The following is a 16,787-nucleotide window of genomic DNA, read 5'->3' as shown; positions in this document are numbered from 1 at the left end:
TACTTTTTTTGTCAATTACATTTTAACGCAAAATGGCGACATTTGTCATATAAAATTCTGACTTTTATTACAGTATTGCCAATTATTTTTTTTTTTTTGTAAAATAGTGATTTTTTTTTTAGTAAAATTATGACTTTTGTCCTAATTTTGCCAATTTTTTTGTTGTTCTTGTAAAAGAGTGACATTTTTGGAGTAAAATGATGACTTTTGTCATCATTTTGCCAAGAAAAATTCAGATTATTATTATAATATTGCCAGAATGCAAAAGTTTTGTTAAAAATTTTGACTTTTGTCGAGTAAAATTTACGGCTCTTTTCATAAAATTGCCAACATTTTAAGCCTTTCTTGTAAAATTGCGACTGTTAGTGAGTAAAATTCCAACTTTTTTAGTTTTTATGTATTTTACAATGTGGTGCTTTTATATTTCCTGTATTTCATATTATTATTACTTTGAACTGTTTTATATTTTCTTTTTTTTTTGTCCTGTAAAGCGTCTTTGAGTACTCTGAAAAGCACTATACCAAATAAAATGTATTATTATTATTACTTTTCTTTATGTCAAATTATTACTTTTTAACGCAAAATGGTGACATTTGTCATATTAAATTCTGACTTGTTTCACAATATTGCCAATTTTTTTGTTGTTCTTGTAAAATAATGAAATTTTTTTGTGTAAAATGATGACTTTTGTCATAGTTTTGCAAATTTTTTTGTTGTTCTTGTAAAATAGTGATTTTTTTTTTAGTAAAATGATGACTTTTGTCATCATTTTACCAATTTAGTTATTAGAGAGTTCCGGTCGGACATTTTTTCACGGGACGCATTTCCGGTGTTGTTTCCGGATGAGAATAAATGTACTCCATACCTTTTGTATGAAAATAGACCTGAATAGACCCGCTCATCGGCAGTGCGCCTTATAATCCGGTGCGCCCTATGGTCCGGAAAATACGATAATTGCACGTGCTGACCGATTATCGCCGCCGATATTAAGTAGTTCGACATGTATCGGCGTTAGCCTTTTTTATCTGTGTTGAATTGATAATAGTAATCAGTCTCTATGATCGCCATTACTGTCACTTTAAATGTAACAACCTTTTTTTAATCCGACAAGCCATTTAAAACGGCTTATTTTGGCAAAATAAATATCAGCTCCAAATATCGGTATCGGCCTCCCTCACTACTAACATTTGGTATCGGCCCTGAAAAAAAAGGCAGCGGTGGATGTCTGGTGCTGATGACCCACCTTGCACACGGCACTCAGGACCTCCAGCGCCGTGTCTCCGGGCTGCACCACGGCCAGGACGGGCTGGTCGTTGGGCAGGCACACCCAGGAGGGCGCCAGGTTCTCCGGGACCCAGATGTCGTTGTCTGGGGTCAGCTGGGGAAGACTTTTCACCGAGCTCTCCCTGTCCTTCTGGAAGCACACAGTCGGAAATCATCAACGTGTGGTCAAACTGAAATGAGAAATAGCTGAAAAATGTCAATATTTTTTCTATTAAAAAAAATAAAAAGGAAGAAAAGTAGGGCTGTGCATCTTTGGGCGCCACAAGATTCGATTCTTGGTGTATCGATTCAAAACGACTCTCAATTCAAAATCCGTAACATTGGGTGCCAGTTCTATGACTAATTATATTCCTCCATAAAATATATCTGATACACTTCTATATTACTTAACAAAATCTGCTTTTGTTTGATAAAATTCTACGCAAACATTTAATAAAGTGAGAGACAGGACAGATTTTGGAAAAAAAATTAAAATAAATTTTAAAAAACTTTGTTTTTTTTTTAATCGATTTTTTTTTTAAATGCAGAATTGTTATACATAAGAATCACGATTCATTCGAAAAAAAAAAAAATTGTTGACACTCGCTGCAAATTTTTTTTTTAATGAATACATTTTTTTTTTTTAATACATTTTGGATTTTTTTGAAGAATCGTTACACATGAGAATCGCGTTTCATTCGAAAATAAATTTTTGTTGACACTTTTTTATTCGATTTTGGATTTTTTGGAAGAATTGGTACACGTTAAGTATCGCGATTAATTCGAAAATCAATTTGACATTCGCTGCAAAAAATAAATAAAAAAAATACATGTAGTTTTTAAAATCGATTTTTTAATTTTTTAAACAATTGTTAGACATAAGACTCGCGATTCATTCGGAAATCGATATTTTGTTGACACTCGCTGCGATAATAAAAATAAAATAAAAAATACATAAAAACATTTTTTAAATCGATTTTTTATTTTTATAAGAATTTTTATACATAAAATCGCGATTCATTCGAAAATCGATTTTTTTGTTGACACTCACTGCAAAAAAAATATATATATATATAATTTTTTTCAAATCGATATTTGATTTTTTGGAAGAATTGTTACACATGAGAATCGCGTTTCATTCGAAAATCGATTTTTGTTGACACTCGCTGCAAATATTCTTTTTTAAATAAATAAAATACATATATTTTTTTAAATCGATTTTACTTTTTTTTTTGAGGAATTGTTACACGTTAAGAATCGCAATTAATTCAAAAATCGATATGTTGACACTCGCTGCAAAAATAACAAAATAAAAATACATAGTGTTTTAAAAAGCTTTTTTTTTTTTTTTTTTAATTGTTAGACAAGAATCGCGATTCATTCGAAAATTGGTATTTTGTTGACACTCGCTGCAAAAAAATAAAATAATTGTTTTTTTTTTTTTTTAAATCGATTTTTTATTTTATAAGAATTGTTGTACATAAGAATCACGATTCATTCGAAAATGGATTTTTTTTGTTGACACTCGCTGCAAAAAAAAAAAACAAAACTAATTTGTTTTAATTAAATTTTAGATTTTTTTGAAGAATCGTTACACATGAGAATCGCGTTTCATTAGAAAATCGATTTTTGTTGACACTCGCTGCAGAAAATTTAAAAAAATGTAAATACTTTATTTTTTTTAAATTCGATTTTTGGGAAGAATTGTTACACATAAGAATTGCGATTAATTCAAAAATGTATTTTTGTTGACACTCGCTGCAAATATCTTTTTTTAAATAAATAAAATACATATATTTTTTTAAATCAATTTTGGATTTTTTTTTTGAGGAATTGTTACACGTTAAGAATCGCGATTCATTCGAAAATCTATTTGTTGACACTCGCTGCAAAAAAATAAAAATACATAGTGTTTTTAAAATCGATTTTTTTTTTTTTTTTAAGAATTGTTAGACATAAGAATCCCGATTCATTCGAAAATGTATATTTTGTTGACACTCGCTGCAAAAAAATAAAATTAAAAATACATTTATTTTTTTTTAATCGATTTTTTATTTTTATAAGAATTGTAATACATAAGAATCGGGATTCATTCGAAAATCAATTTTTTGTTGACACTCACTGCAAATAAAAAAACATAACATTTTTTAATTCGATTTTTTATTTTTTTTAAGAAATGTTGCACATAAGTATCGCAATTCATTTGAAAATGAATCGCTGCTAAAAAATAAAAAATAATTTTTTAATTTTTTTTTAAATCGAAGAAGAATCAAATAAGAATCGTGATTTAATTAAAATATATATATATATATATTCTTTTAATCGATTTTACATTTTTTTGAAGAATTGTTACACATAAGAAACGCGGTTCATTCAAAAATCTATTGTTTTTGACACTCACTGCAAGTAAATATATATATATGTATATATATATATATATATACATATGTATATATATGTATGTATATATATATATATATATATACATTTTTAAAGCGATTTTTTTTTGAAGAATTGTTGAACGTAAAGATCATGGTTCATTCGAAAATCGCATTTTTTTTTACACTCACTGCAAAAAAATACATAATTTAAAAAAAATCGATTTTGGATTTTTTTTGAAGAATTGTTACCTATAAGAATCGCGATTCATTCGAAAATCGATTTTTGTTGACATTCGCTGCTAAAAAATAAAAATACATTTAAAATCAATTTTTTTTGGAAGAATTGTTACACATAAGAATTGCGAGTAATTCGGACATTGATTTTTTTGTTGACACTCACTGCAAAAAAAAACCCGGCAAAAAAAATAAAAAATGTTTTTAAAATGGAGTTTTGATTTTTTGGAAGAGATGTTAGACATAAGAATCGTGGTTCATTCAAAAACTTTTTTTTTGTTTTGTTGACACTCGCTGCAAAAAAATAAAAAATACATATTTTTTTTTTTTAATCGATTTTTTATTTTTATAAGAATTGTAATACATAAGAATCGGGATTCATTCGAAAATCAATTTTTTGTTGACACTCACTGCAAATAAAAAAACATAACATTTTTTAATTCGATTTTTTATTTTTTTTAAGAAATGTTACACATAAGTATCGCAATTCATTTGAAAATGAATCGCTGCTAAAAAATAAAAAATAATTTTTTAATTTTTTTTTTAAATCGAAGAAGAATCAAATAATCGTGATTTAATTAAAAAAAATATATATATATATTCTTTTAATCGATTTTACATTTTTTTGAAGAATTGTTACACATAAGAAACGCGGTTCATTCAAAAATCTATTGTTTTTGACACTCACTGCAAGTAAATATATATATATGTATATATATATATATATATACATATGTATATACATATATATATGTATGTATGTATATATATATATATATATATATATATATATATATATATATATATATATATATATACATTTTTAAAGCGATTTTTTTTTGGAAGAATTGTTGAACGTAAAGATCATGGTTCATTCGAAAATCGCATTTTTTTTACACTCACTGCAAAAAAATACATAATTTAAAAAAAATCGATTTTTGATTTTTTTGAAGAATTGTTACTTATAAGAATCGTGATTCATTCGAAAATCGATTTTTGTTGACATTCGCTGCTAAAAAATAAAAATAAATAAAAATACATTTAAAATCGATTTTTTGGAAGAATTGTTACACATAAGAATCGTGGTTCATTCGAAAACTTTTTTGTGGTTGTTGACACTCGCTGTAAAAAAACCCCAAAAAAAAAAAACCTATTTTTTTGAAGAATTGTTACACATAAGAAACGCGGTTCATTCGAAAATCGATTGTTTTTATAAATAAATAAAAATATGTATATGTAACAAAAAAAATATATATATATATACATATATTATTTTTTTAAATCGATTTTTTGGGGGGGGGGGGAGAATTGTTACACGCAAAGATCACGATTAATTGGAAAATAAAAACATTTGTTGACACTCCCTGCATGGTCCTTAGCTCTAAAAGTGCTGACTGTGATGGTGGAGATCTAATGACAAGAAGATGCCATCAGAACATGTGCGTGTTGGCCCCCTTGTGACCTTTGCGCCCGTCGCCGTGACCCTGGACAATCTGCCAGCCCAATCTGCGTCTGCTGGATCCACGCTATCATATCTCCTGCTATCAGGTGACAGCTTCCAGCACCTTCTTTGTTCTTGCCGCTCCCCCCCTATCCCTCCTGATGGCAGGGGGGGAGCAAGTTTCATCCAAATATCACCATCCCGACACATAAGTAGGGAGGCAAGATCAAGGGGGGTGCAGAACTTGTACATCCCCCCCCCCCCCCCCCCCCCCCCCCCCCCGTCAGGCTCCCTGAACCCTCACCAACCCTGCTCAGCACCATCTGGCCGGCGGGGGGGGGGCGGGGGTCTCAGCCACGCAGTACTCGGCGAGACTCTTTCTCAAATCCCAGCTGCCATCAGTGGGATTCACCCAAAATCTCAGAGAAATCCTTCAGCTGCGACCGTTTGGAAGCCATCCGGTGTAGGTGGTCTCTCTGGGTGTTGCATTGTGGTCTATCCTACTATTATGTTGGATCCACTATGGACTGGACTCTCACTATTATGTTAGATCCACTATGGACTGGACTCTCACTATTATGTTAGATCCACTATGGACTGGACTCTCACTATTATGTTAAATCCACTATGGACTGGACTCTCACACTATTATGTTAGATCCACTATGGACTGGACTCTCACACTATTATGTTAGATCCACTATGGACTGGACTCTCACTATTATGTTAGATCCACTATGGACTGGACTCTCACTATTATGTTAGATCCACTATAGACTGGACTCTCACACTATTATGTTAGATCCACTATGGACTGGACTCTCACTATTATGTTAGATCCACTATGGACTGGACTCTCACTATTATGTTAGATCCACTATGGACTGGACTCTCACTATTATGTTAGATCCACTATGGACTGGACTCTCACACTATTATGTTAGATCCACTATGGACTGGACTCTCACTATTATGTTAGATCCACTATGGACTGGACTCTCACTATTATGTTAGATCCACTATGGACTGGACTCTCACTATTATGTTAGATCCACTATGGACTGGACTCTCACTATTATGTTAGATCCACTATGGACTGGACTCTCACACTATTATGTTAGATCCACTATGGACTGGACTCACACTATTATGTTAGATCCACTATGGACTGGACTCTCACTATTATGTTAGATCCACTATGGACTGGACTCACACTATTATGTTAGATCCACTATGGACTGGACTCTCACACTATTATGTTAGATCCACTATGGACTGGACTCTCACTATTATGTTAGATCCACTATGGACTGGACTCTCTCACTATTATGTTAGATCCACTATGGACTGGACTCTCTCACTATTATGTTAGATCCACTATGGACTGGACTCTCACACTATTATGTTAGATCCACTATGGACTGGACTCTCACTATTATGTTAGATCCACTATGGACTGGACTCACACTATTATGTTAGATCCACTATGGACTGGACTCTCACACTATTATGTTAGATCCACTATGGACTGGACTCTCACTATTATGTTAGATCCACTATGGACTGGACTCTCACTATTATGTTAGATCCACTATGGACTGGACTCTCACTATTATGTTAGATCCACTATGGACTGGACTCTCACACTATTATGTTAGATCCACTATGGACTGGACTCTCACTATTATGTTAGATCCACTATGGACTGGACTCTCACTATTATGTTAGATCCACTATGGACTGGACTCTCACACTATTATGTTAGATCCACTATGGACTGGACTCTCACACTATTATGTTAGATCCACTATGGACTGGACTCACACTATTATGTTAGATCCACTATGGACTGGACTCTCACACTATTATGTTAGATCCACTATGGACTGGACTCTCACTATTATGTTAGATCCACTATGGACTGGACTCTCATAATATTATGATGTTATTGGGCACGAGCTAATAACCATGACTTCTGTTTTGTTTGATCGGCCGTTTTACTGCCGCGTTACAGGCACCGTTTGGAAACAATTAAGGTATGTAAATAAACATTTCCACAATATTTTTGTGTAAATAACTCATTCCACAATGTATGCGGTGCGGCTAATGAATGGAAAAATATTTTTCTAAAATTTAGTAAACCAGGGCGCTCTAGAGTCCGGGAAAAAAAACTTTTTTTTCGTTCGTAAAGTAACAATTAGCTATAATAAATCACTTTTTTAAAAGTAATTTTCTGAACACTCTATATATTTTGCACAAAATAATATTTGCTCATGAATTCATGTTATTAATAATAGTATTAATAATAATCATAATATTATATTTTATTTAGAAAAAGCACTTTACATTGAGTAAACAACTAAATCACACACTGGATAACATCTTGGGGAAGCTTTCCACACTGCAAGCAAAGAGAAGTTATGATCAATTTGATTAAAATCTATTTGCTCGCCCTAACCAAAACGTTCCTTGTTTACAATTTATCATGGTTTCTGAACTAAATCACAAACTGGATAACATCTTGGGTAAGCTTTCCGCTCTGCAAAGCGAATTTATGATCAATTTGGCTGACATGTATTTGCTGTCCCTAACCAAAGCAATCCTTGTTTACAATTTTATAATGGTTTCTGAACTAAATCACAAACTGGATAACATCTTGGGTAAGCTTTCTGCTCTGCAAAGCGAAGTTATGATCAATTTGACTGGAATGTATTTGTTCTCCCTAACCAAAACAATCCTTGTATACAATTTATCATGGTTTCTGAACTAAATCACAAACTGGATAACATCTTGGGGAAGCTTTACACACTGCAAAGCGAAGTTATGATCAATTTGACGAGAATGTATTTGCTATCCTCAACCAAAACAATCCTTTCTTACAATTTATCATGGTTTCTGAACTAAATCACAAACTGGATAACATCTTGGGTAAGCTTTCTGCTCTGCAAAGCGAAGTTATGATCAATTTGACTGGAATGTATTTGTTCTCCCTAACCAAAACAATCCTTGTATACAATTGATCATGGTTTGTGAAGTAAATCACAAACTGGATAACATTTTGGGGAAGCTTTACGCACTGCAAAGCGAAGTTATGATCAATTTGACGAGAATGTATTTGCTATCCTCAACCAAAACAATCCTTTCTTACAATTTATCATGGTTTCTGAACTAAATCACAAACTGGATAACATCTTGGGTAAGCTTTCCGCTCTGCAAAGCGAATTTATGATCAATTTGGCTGACATGTATTTGCTGTCCCTAACCAAAACAATCATTGTATACAATTTATCATGGTTTGTGAAGTAAATTACAAACTGGATAACATCTTGGGGAAGCTTTACGCACTGCAAAGCGAAGTTATGATCAATTTGACGAGAATGTATTTGCTATCCCTAACCAAAACAATCCTTTCTTACAATTTATCATGGTTTCTGAAAACTAAATCACAAACTGGATAACATCTTGGGTAAGATTTCCGCTCTGCTAAGTTAAAGTTAAAGTACCAATAATTGTCACACACACACTAGGTGTGGTGAAATTTGTCCTCTGCATTTGACCCATCCCCTTGATCACCCCCTGGGAGGTGAGGGGAGCAGTGGGCAGCAGCGTAGCCGCGCCCGGGAATCATTTTTGGTGATTTAACCCCCAATTCCAACCCTTGATGCTGAGTGCCAAGCAGGGAGGTAATGGGTCCGCTAAGTTATGTTAAATTTGACTAGAATGTATTTGCTGTCCCTAACCAAAACAATCCTTGTTTACAATTTATCATGGTTTCTGAACTAAATCACAAGCTGGATAACATCTGGGGGAAGCTTTCCGCTCTGCAAAGCGAAGTTATGATCAATTTGACTAGAACGTATTTGCTGTCCCTAACCAAAACAACTTTTTTTTTTCGTAAAGTAACAATTAGCTGTAATAAATCACTTTTTTAAAAGTAATTTTCTGGACACTCTATATATTTTGCACACAAAAATATTGTCTCATGAATTCATGTTAATAATAATAGTAATAATAATAATATTATATTTTATTTGTAAAAAAGCACTTTACATTGAGTAAACAACCTCAAAGTGCTATAATAATATAATAAATAAATATATAAATATAATTAATAAATAAAAAGATAATAAAAAAAAATAAAAACTAGAACAGCCAAATAGCTAAAACTAGTATGCATATATCTAAAAAAAAAAAGAGGCTTTTTTAAAAAGCTTTTTTAAGCCTTTTTTAAAGCATCCACAGTCTGTGGTGCCCTCAGGTGGTCAGGGAGAGCGTTGTTCGTAGCTTTGTCCTCGGATGTTAGTCCGCATGTTAGTCCAAAACCCAAATTAAATTCAAGTTTGAGACAAATAGTATAGAAATCTTCTCACACAATAAAGTGAAAAATAATACAGATAACAAAGGCCACAGTTTGACCCTGTAGCGGACTATTTCTGCTTACAGTATTTTCTGTGGGGGGGGGAAGAAAGTGGTCCCCTTCGAGCATGCATGATGTGCTTTGAGGCCTGCGGCTAGCAGTGCTGTGCGTGGGTGGAAGCAGATCCACCTCCCAAAGACCCACTGGGGACCCTTCCACGGCGTTGAGAGTGGGTTCTCTTGTCTCGAAACTCTTGAGTACTTCATCTCGAACGGAATGGAGGGAATTCATATTCATATGTGCATCCTTTTGCAGCTGCAAATGTAATCAAGTATAAAAATAACGTTGATAGGTGCACAGAAAGTGGATGAAGGAAGGAAAAGGACTTCATCATGAAAGAGCTCAAGGAGGTGGAAAATGGAGGGTTGTTGCTAGCCTGGAGGGCGCAGAGAACATTTGTAAGCCGCTATCAGACGCTCCAGTCATTTATAAAGACGACATACTATTTGACTCTCTGGCTCTCAACAAAGGCGGACGCTTCCCTTCCCTCTTCCTTATCGCTCCTGCTTTTGTTCTTTGGGTTTTTTGTCAAGTTTTTTCCAAGTTTCTTGGAGCCTCTTTTTGCACTTCTTTCCTAACCTAAGAAGTGGAATTGATCAACTTGACTGAAATCTATTTGCTCGCCCTAACCAAAACAATCCTTGTTTACAATTTATTATGGTTTCTGAACTAAATCACAAACGGGATAACATCTTGGGGAAGCTTTCCGCTCTGCAAAGCGAAGTAATGATCAATTTGACTAGAATGTATTTGCTCGCCCTAACCAAAACAATCCTTGTTTACAATTTGTCATGGTTTCTGAACTAAATCCCAAACTGGATAACATCTTGGGGAAGCTTTCCACACTGCAAAGAGAAGTTATGAACAACTTAACTGAAATCTATTTGCTCGCCCTAACCAAAACGTTCCTTGTTTACAATGTATCATGGTTTCTGAACTAAATCACAAACTGGACAACATCTTGGGGAAGCTTTCCGCTCTGCAAAGCGAAGTAATGATCAATTAGACTGGAATGTATTTGCTCGCCCTAACCAAAACAATCCTTGTTTACAATTTATTATGGTTTCTGAACTAAATCCCAAACTGGATAACATCTTGGGGAAGCTTTCCACAGTGCAAAGAGAAGTTATGATCAGCTTGACTGAAATCTATTTGCTCGCCCTAACCAAAACATTCCTTGTTTACAATTTATCATGGTTTCTGAACTGAATCACAAACTGGACAACATCTTGGGGAAGCTTTCCGCTCTGCAAAGCGAAGTAATGATCAATTTGACTAGAATGTATTTGCTCGCCCTGACCAAAACAATCCTTGTTTACAATTTATCATGGTTTCTGAACTAAATCACAAACTGGATAACATCTTGGGGAAGCTTTCCACACTGCAAAGAGAAGTTATGATCAACTTGACTGAAATCTATTTGCTCGCCCTAACCAAAACATTCCTTGTTTACAATTTATCATGGTTTCTGAACTAAATCACAAACTGGACAACATCTTGGGGAAGCTTGCAGCTCTGCAAAGCGAAGTTATGATCAATTTGACTAAAATCTATTTGCTCGCCCTAACCAAAACATTCCTTGTTTACAATTTATCATGGTTTCTGAACTAAATCACAAACTGGATAACATTTAGGGGAAGCTTTCCACACTGCAAAGAGAAGTTATGAACAACTTGACTGAAATCTATTTGCTCGCCCTAACCAAAACGTTCCTTGTTTACAATTTATCATGGTTTCTGAACTAAATCACAAACTGGATAACATCTTGGGGAAGCTTTCCGCTCTGCAAAGCGAAGTAATGATACATTTGACTAGAATGTATTTGCTCACCCTAACCAAAACAATCCTTTCTTACAATTTATCATGGTTTCTGAACTAAATCACAAACTGAATAACATCTTGGGGAAGCTTTCCGCTCTGCAAAGCGAAGTAATGATAAATTTGACTAGAATGTATTTGCTCGCCCTAACCAAAAAAATCCTTGTTTACAATTTATCATGGTTTCTGAACTAAATCACAAACTGGATAACATCTTGGGTAAGCTTTCCACTCTGCAAAGCGAATTTATGATCAACTTGACTGAAATCTATTTGCTCGCCCTAACCAAAACGTTCCTTGTTTACAATTTATCATGGTTTCTGAACTAAATCACAAACTGGACAACATCTTGGGGAAGCTTGCAGCTCTGCAAAGCGAAGTTATGATCAATTTGACTAAAATCTATTTGCTCGCCCTAACCAAAACATTCCTTGTTTACAATTTATCATGGTTTCTGAACTAAATCACAAACTGGATAACATTTAGGGGAAGCTTTCCACACTGCAAAGAGAAGTTATGAACAACTTGACTGAAATCTATTTGCTCGCCCTAACCAAAACGTTCCTTGTTTACAATTTATCATGGTTTCTGAACTAAATCACAAACTGGATAACATCTTGGGGAAGCTTTCCGCTCTGCAAAGCGAAGTAATGATACATTTGACTAGAATGTATTTGCTCACCCTAACCAAAACAATCCTTTCTTACAATTTATCATGGTTTCTGAACTAAATCACAAACTGAATAACATCTTGGGGAAGCTTTCCGCTCTGCAAAGCGAAGTAATGATAAATTTGACTAGAATGTATTTGCTCGCCCTAACCAAAAAAATCCTTGTTTACAATTTATCATGGTTTCTGAACTAAATCACAAACTGGATAACATCTTGGGTAAGCTTTCCACTCTGCAAAGCGAATTTATGATCAACTTGACTGAAATCTATTTGCTCGCCCTAACCAAAACGTTCCTTGTTTACAATTTATCATGGTTTCTGAACTAAATCACAAACTGGATAACATCTTGGGGAAGCTTTCCGCTCTGCAAAGCGAAGTAATGATCAATTTGACTAGAATGTATTTGCTCGCCCTAAGCAAAACAATCCTTGTTTACAATTTGTCATGGTTTCTGAACTAAATCCCAAACTGGATAACATCTTGGGGAAGCTTTCCACACTGCAAAGAGAAGTTATAATCAACTTGACTGAAATCTATTTGCTCGCCCTAACCAAAACATTCCTTGTTTACAATGTATCATGGTTTCTGAACTAAATCACAAACTGGACAACATCTTGGGGAAGCTTGCTGCTCTGCAAAGCGAAGTTATGATCAATTTGACTTAAATCTATTTGCTCGCCCTAACCAAAACATTCCTTGACAATTTATCATGGTTTCTGAACTAAATCACAAACTGGATAACATTTAGGGGAAGCTTTCCACACTGCAAAGAGAAGTTATGATCAATTTGACTGAAATGTATATTGTCGCCCTAACCAAAACGTTCCTCGTTTACAATTTATCATGGTTTCTGAACTAAATCACAAACTGGATAACATCTTGGGGAAGCTTTCCGCTCTGCAAAGCGAAGTAATGATCAATTTGACTAGAATGTATTTGCTGTCCCTAACCAAAAAAATCCTTGTTTACAATTTATCATGGTTTCTGAACTGAATCACAAACTGGACAACATCTTGGGGAAGCTTTCCGCTCTGCAAAGCGAAGTAATGATCAATTTGACTAGAATGTATTTGCTCACCCTAATCAAAACAATCCTTTCTTACAATTTATTATGGTTTCTGAACTAAATCACAAACTGGATAAAATCTTGGGGAAGCTTTCTGCTCTGCAAAGCGAAGTAATGATCAATTTGACTAGAATGTATTTGCTCGCACTAACCAAAACAATCCTTGTTTACAATTTGTCATGGTTTCTGAACTAAATCACAAACTGGATAACATCTTGGGGAAGCTTTCCACACTGCAAAGAGAAGTTATGATCAACTTGACTGAAATGTATATTGTCGCCCTAACCAAAACATTCCTCGTTTACAATTTATCATGGTTTCTGAACTAAATCACAAACTGGATAACATCTTGGGGAAGCTTTCCGCTCTGCAAAGCGAAGTAATGATCAATTTGACTAAAATGTATTTGCTGTCCCTAACCAAAAAAATCCTTGTTTACAATTTATCATGGTTTCTGAACTGAATCACAAACTGGACAACATCTTGGGGAAGCTTTCCGCTCTGCAAAGCGAAGTAATGATAAATTTGACTAGAATGTATTTGCTCACCCTAACCAAAACAATCCTTGTTTACAATTTATCATGGTTTCTGAACTAAATCACAAACTGGATAAAATCTTGGGGAAGCTTTCTGCTCTGCAAAGCGAAGTAATGATCAATTTGACTAGAATGTATTTGCTCACCCTAACCAAAACAATCCTTGTTTACAATTTGTCATGGTTTCTGAACTAAATCACAAACTGGATAACATTTAGGGGAAGCTTTCCACACTGCAAAGAGAAGTTATGATCAATTTTACTGAAATGTATTTTCTCGCCCTAACCAAAACGGTCCTTGTTTACAATTTATCATGGTTTCTGAACTAAATCACAAACTGGATAACATCTTGGGTAAGCTTTCCACTCTGCAAAGCGAATTTATGATCAATTTGACTGACATGTATTTGCTCGCCCTAACCAAAACAATCCTTGTTTACAATTTATCATGGTTTCTGAACTAAATCCCAAACTGGATGACATCTTGGGGAAGCTTTCCACACCGCAAAGAGAAGTTATGATCAACTTCACTGAAATCTATTTGCTCGCCCTAACCAAAACATTCCTCGTTTACAATTTATCATGGTTTCTGAACTAAATCACAAACTGAATAACATCTGGGGGAAGCTTTACGCACTGCAAAGCGAAGTTATGATCAATTTGACGAGAATGTATTTACTGTTGTATATGGAGAGAAAACTTACAGATTTCTCGCTGGCCGAGTCTTCAAAGGTCTGCTCTACGGGCGGCTTGGGCGTCTCTCCCCCGTCAACAAACACCTGCCGGGGACAGGAAGTGCGTGGTTATGACCTCACCTGAAAGTAACCCACATTGTTCACTACCTGGCTGATGGAGGGGTGTCCCTTGGACTTCCTGCGTGCGGCGGTGTCCAGACCCCACAGGGAGGAGAAGCGGCTGCGACGCTTGCTGAAGGTGCGATGGACCGCCTGACTCCGCCTCTTCACGCTGCTCTCCGTGCGGGCAGACACCTGCGGGTCACAGCAGTCCTTCATTTACACTGCACCTGTACTCTGTACATTATGAGGCACGTGTATGGAGTATGGATAGCTGGAGCCTATCCCAGCTCAATTTGGATAAGTGGGGCAGCTGGAGCCTATCCCAGCTCAATTTGGATAAGAAGTGGGGCAGCTGGAGCCTATCCCAGCTCAATTTGGGTAAGAAGTGGGGTAGCTGGAGCCTATCCCAGCTAAATTTGGGTAAGAAGTGGGGCAGCTGGAGCCTATCCCAGCTCAATTTGGATAAGAAGTGGGGCAGCTGGAGCCTATCCCAGCTCAATTTGGGTAAGAAGTGGGGTAGCTGGAGCCTATCCCAGCTCAATTTGGGTAAGAAGTGGGGTAGCTGGAACCTATCCCAGCTCAATTTGGGTAAGAAGTGGGGTAGCTGGAGCCTATCCCAGCTCAATTTGGGTAAGAAGTGGGGCAGCTGGAGCCTATCCCAGCTAAATTTGGATAAGAAGTGGGGTAGCTGGAGCCTATCCCAGCTCAATTTGGGTAAGAAGTGGGGTAGCTGGAGTCTATCCCAGCTCCATTTGGGTAAGAAGTGGGGTAGCTGGAGTCTATCCCAGCTCAATTTGGGTAAGAAGTGGGGTAGCTGGAGCCTATCCCAAATCAATTTGGGTAAGAAGTGGGGTAGCTGGAGTCTATCCCAGCTCAATTTGGGTAAGAAGTGGGGTAGCCGGAGCCTATCCCAGCTCAGTTTGGGTAAGAAGTGGGTTAGCTGGAGCCTATCCCAGCTGAATTTGGATGAGGGGGCGGGTTAGTTGGAGCCTATCCCAGCTGAAGTTGGGTGGGAGGTGGGGTAGCTGCAGCCTATCCCAGTTCTATTTGGATGAGGGGCGGGGTAGCTGGGTTCTATCCCAGCTCAATTTGGGTCAGAGGTGTCGTAGCTGGAGTCTATGCCAGCTGAATTTGGGTAAGAAGTGGGGTGGCTGGAGCCTATCCCAGCTGAATTTGGATGAGGGGTGGGGTAGTTGGAGCCTATCCCAGTCGAAGTTGGGTGGGAGGTGGGGTAGCTGCAGCCTATCCCAGTTCTATTTGGATGAGGGGCGGGGTAGCTAGAGCCTATCCCAGCTCAATTTCAGTGAGAGGCGTCGTAGCTGGAGTCTATCCCAGCTGAATTTGGATGAGGGATGGGGTAGTTGGAGCCTATCCCAGCTCAATTTGGGTAAGAAGTGGGGTAGCTGGAGCCTATCCCAGCTCAATTTGGATGAGGGGCGGGGTAGTTGGAGCCTATCCCAGTCGAAGTTGGGTGGGAGGTGGGGTAGCTGCAGCCTATCCCAGTTCTATTTGGATGAGGGGCGGGGTAGCTGGAGCCTATCCCAACTCAATTTGGGGAGGGTAGTTTGAGCCTATCCAAGCTCAATTTGGATGAGGGGCGGGGTAGCTGGAGTCTATCCCAGCTCAATTTGGGTGAGAGGCGTCATAGCTGGAGTCTATCCCAGCTGAATTTGGATGAGGGAAGTGGTAGCTGGAGCCTATCCTAGCTGAATTTGGATGAGGGGCAGGGTAGTTGGAGCTTAACCCAGCTGGTTTTGGATGAGGGGGAGGGTAGTTGGAGCCTACCCCAGCTGAATTTGGGTGAGGCAACGTAGCTGGAGTCTATCCCAGCTGAATTTGGGTGAGGTGGCGTAGCTGGAGTCTATCCCAGCTGAATTTGGGCGAGAGGCGGGGTAGCTGGAGCCTATCCCAGCTCAATTTGGGTGAGAGGCGGGGTAAGTGTCGCCTACCCAAGCTGAATTTGGACGAGAGGCGCGGTATGGGTAGCCAGGACCTATCCCAGCCGAATTTGGGCGAGAGCAGGGGTAGCTGGAGCTTAACCTAGTTGAATTTGGACGACAGGCGGAGTAGTTGGAGCCTATCCCAGCTGAATTTGGATGAGGGGCAGGGTAGTTTCTGCCTTCCCCAGCTGAATTCGGGCAAGGCGGCGTAGCTGGAGTCTAT

The 16,787-nt window shown here is 37.0% G+C and overlaps 1 protein-coding gene across 1 annotated transcript in view; it reads right to left on the bottom strand.

Annotated features, from left to right (window-relative positions):
• Positions 1-621: 621 nt before the first annotated feature.
• LOC133650020 (rho guanine nucleotide exchange factor TIAM1-like) overlaps positions 622-16,787 on the bottom strand; it is a 192,464-nt gene continuing 176,298 nt past the window's right edge. Inside the window, exons 12-14 of the mRNA XM_062046767.1 lie at positions 14,670-14,816; positions 14,532-14,606; positions 622-1,414 (exon numbers count right to left, since the gene is read on the bottom strand). Coding sequence (XP_061902751.1) covers positions 1,181-1,414; positions 14,532-14,606; positions 14,670-14,816 — 456 coding nt within the window. The 3' untranslated portion in view covers positions 622-1,180. The remainder of the gene's footprint in view (positions 1,415-14,531; positions 14,607-14,669; positions 14,817-16,787) is intronic.

This window comes from Entelurus aequoreus, linkage group LG05 (assembly GCF_033978785.1).
Source record: "Entelurus aequoreus isolate RoL-2023_Sb linkage group LG05, RoL_Eaeq_v1.1, whole genome shotgun sequence".
Taxonomy (NCBI): Eukaryota; Metazoa; Chordata; class Actinopteri; order Syngnathiformes; family Syngnathidae; genus Entelurus; species Entelurus aequoreus.
This window is presented reverse-complemented; position numbering and strand designations above follow the sequence as displayed.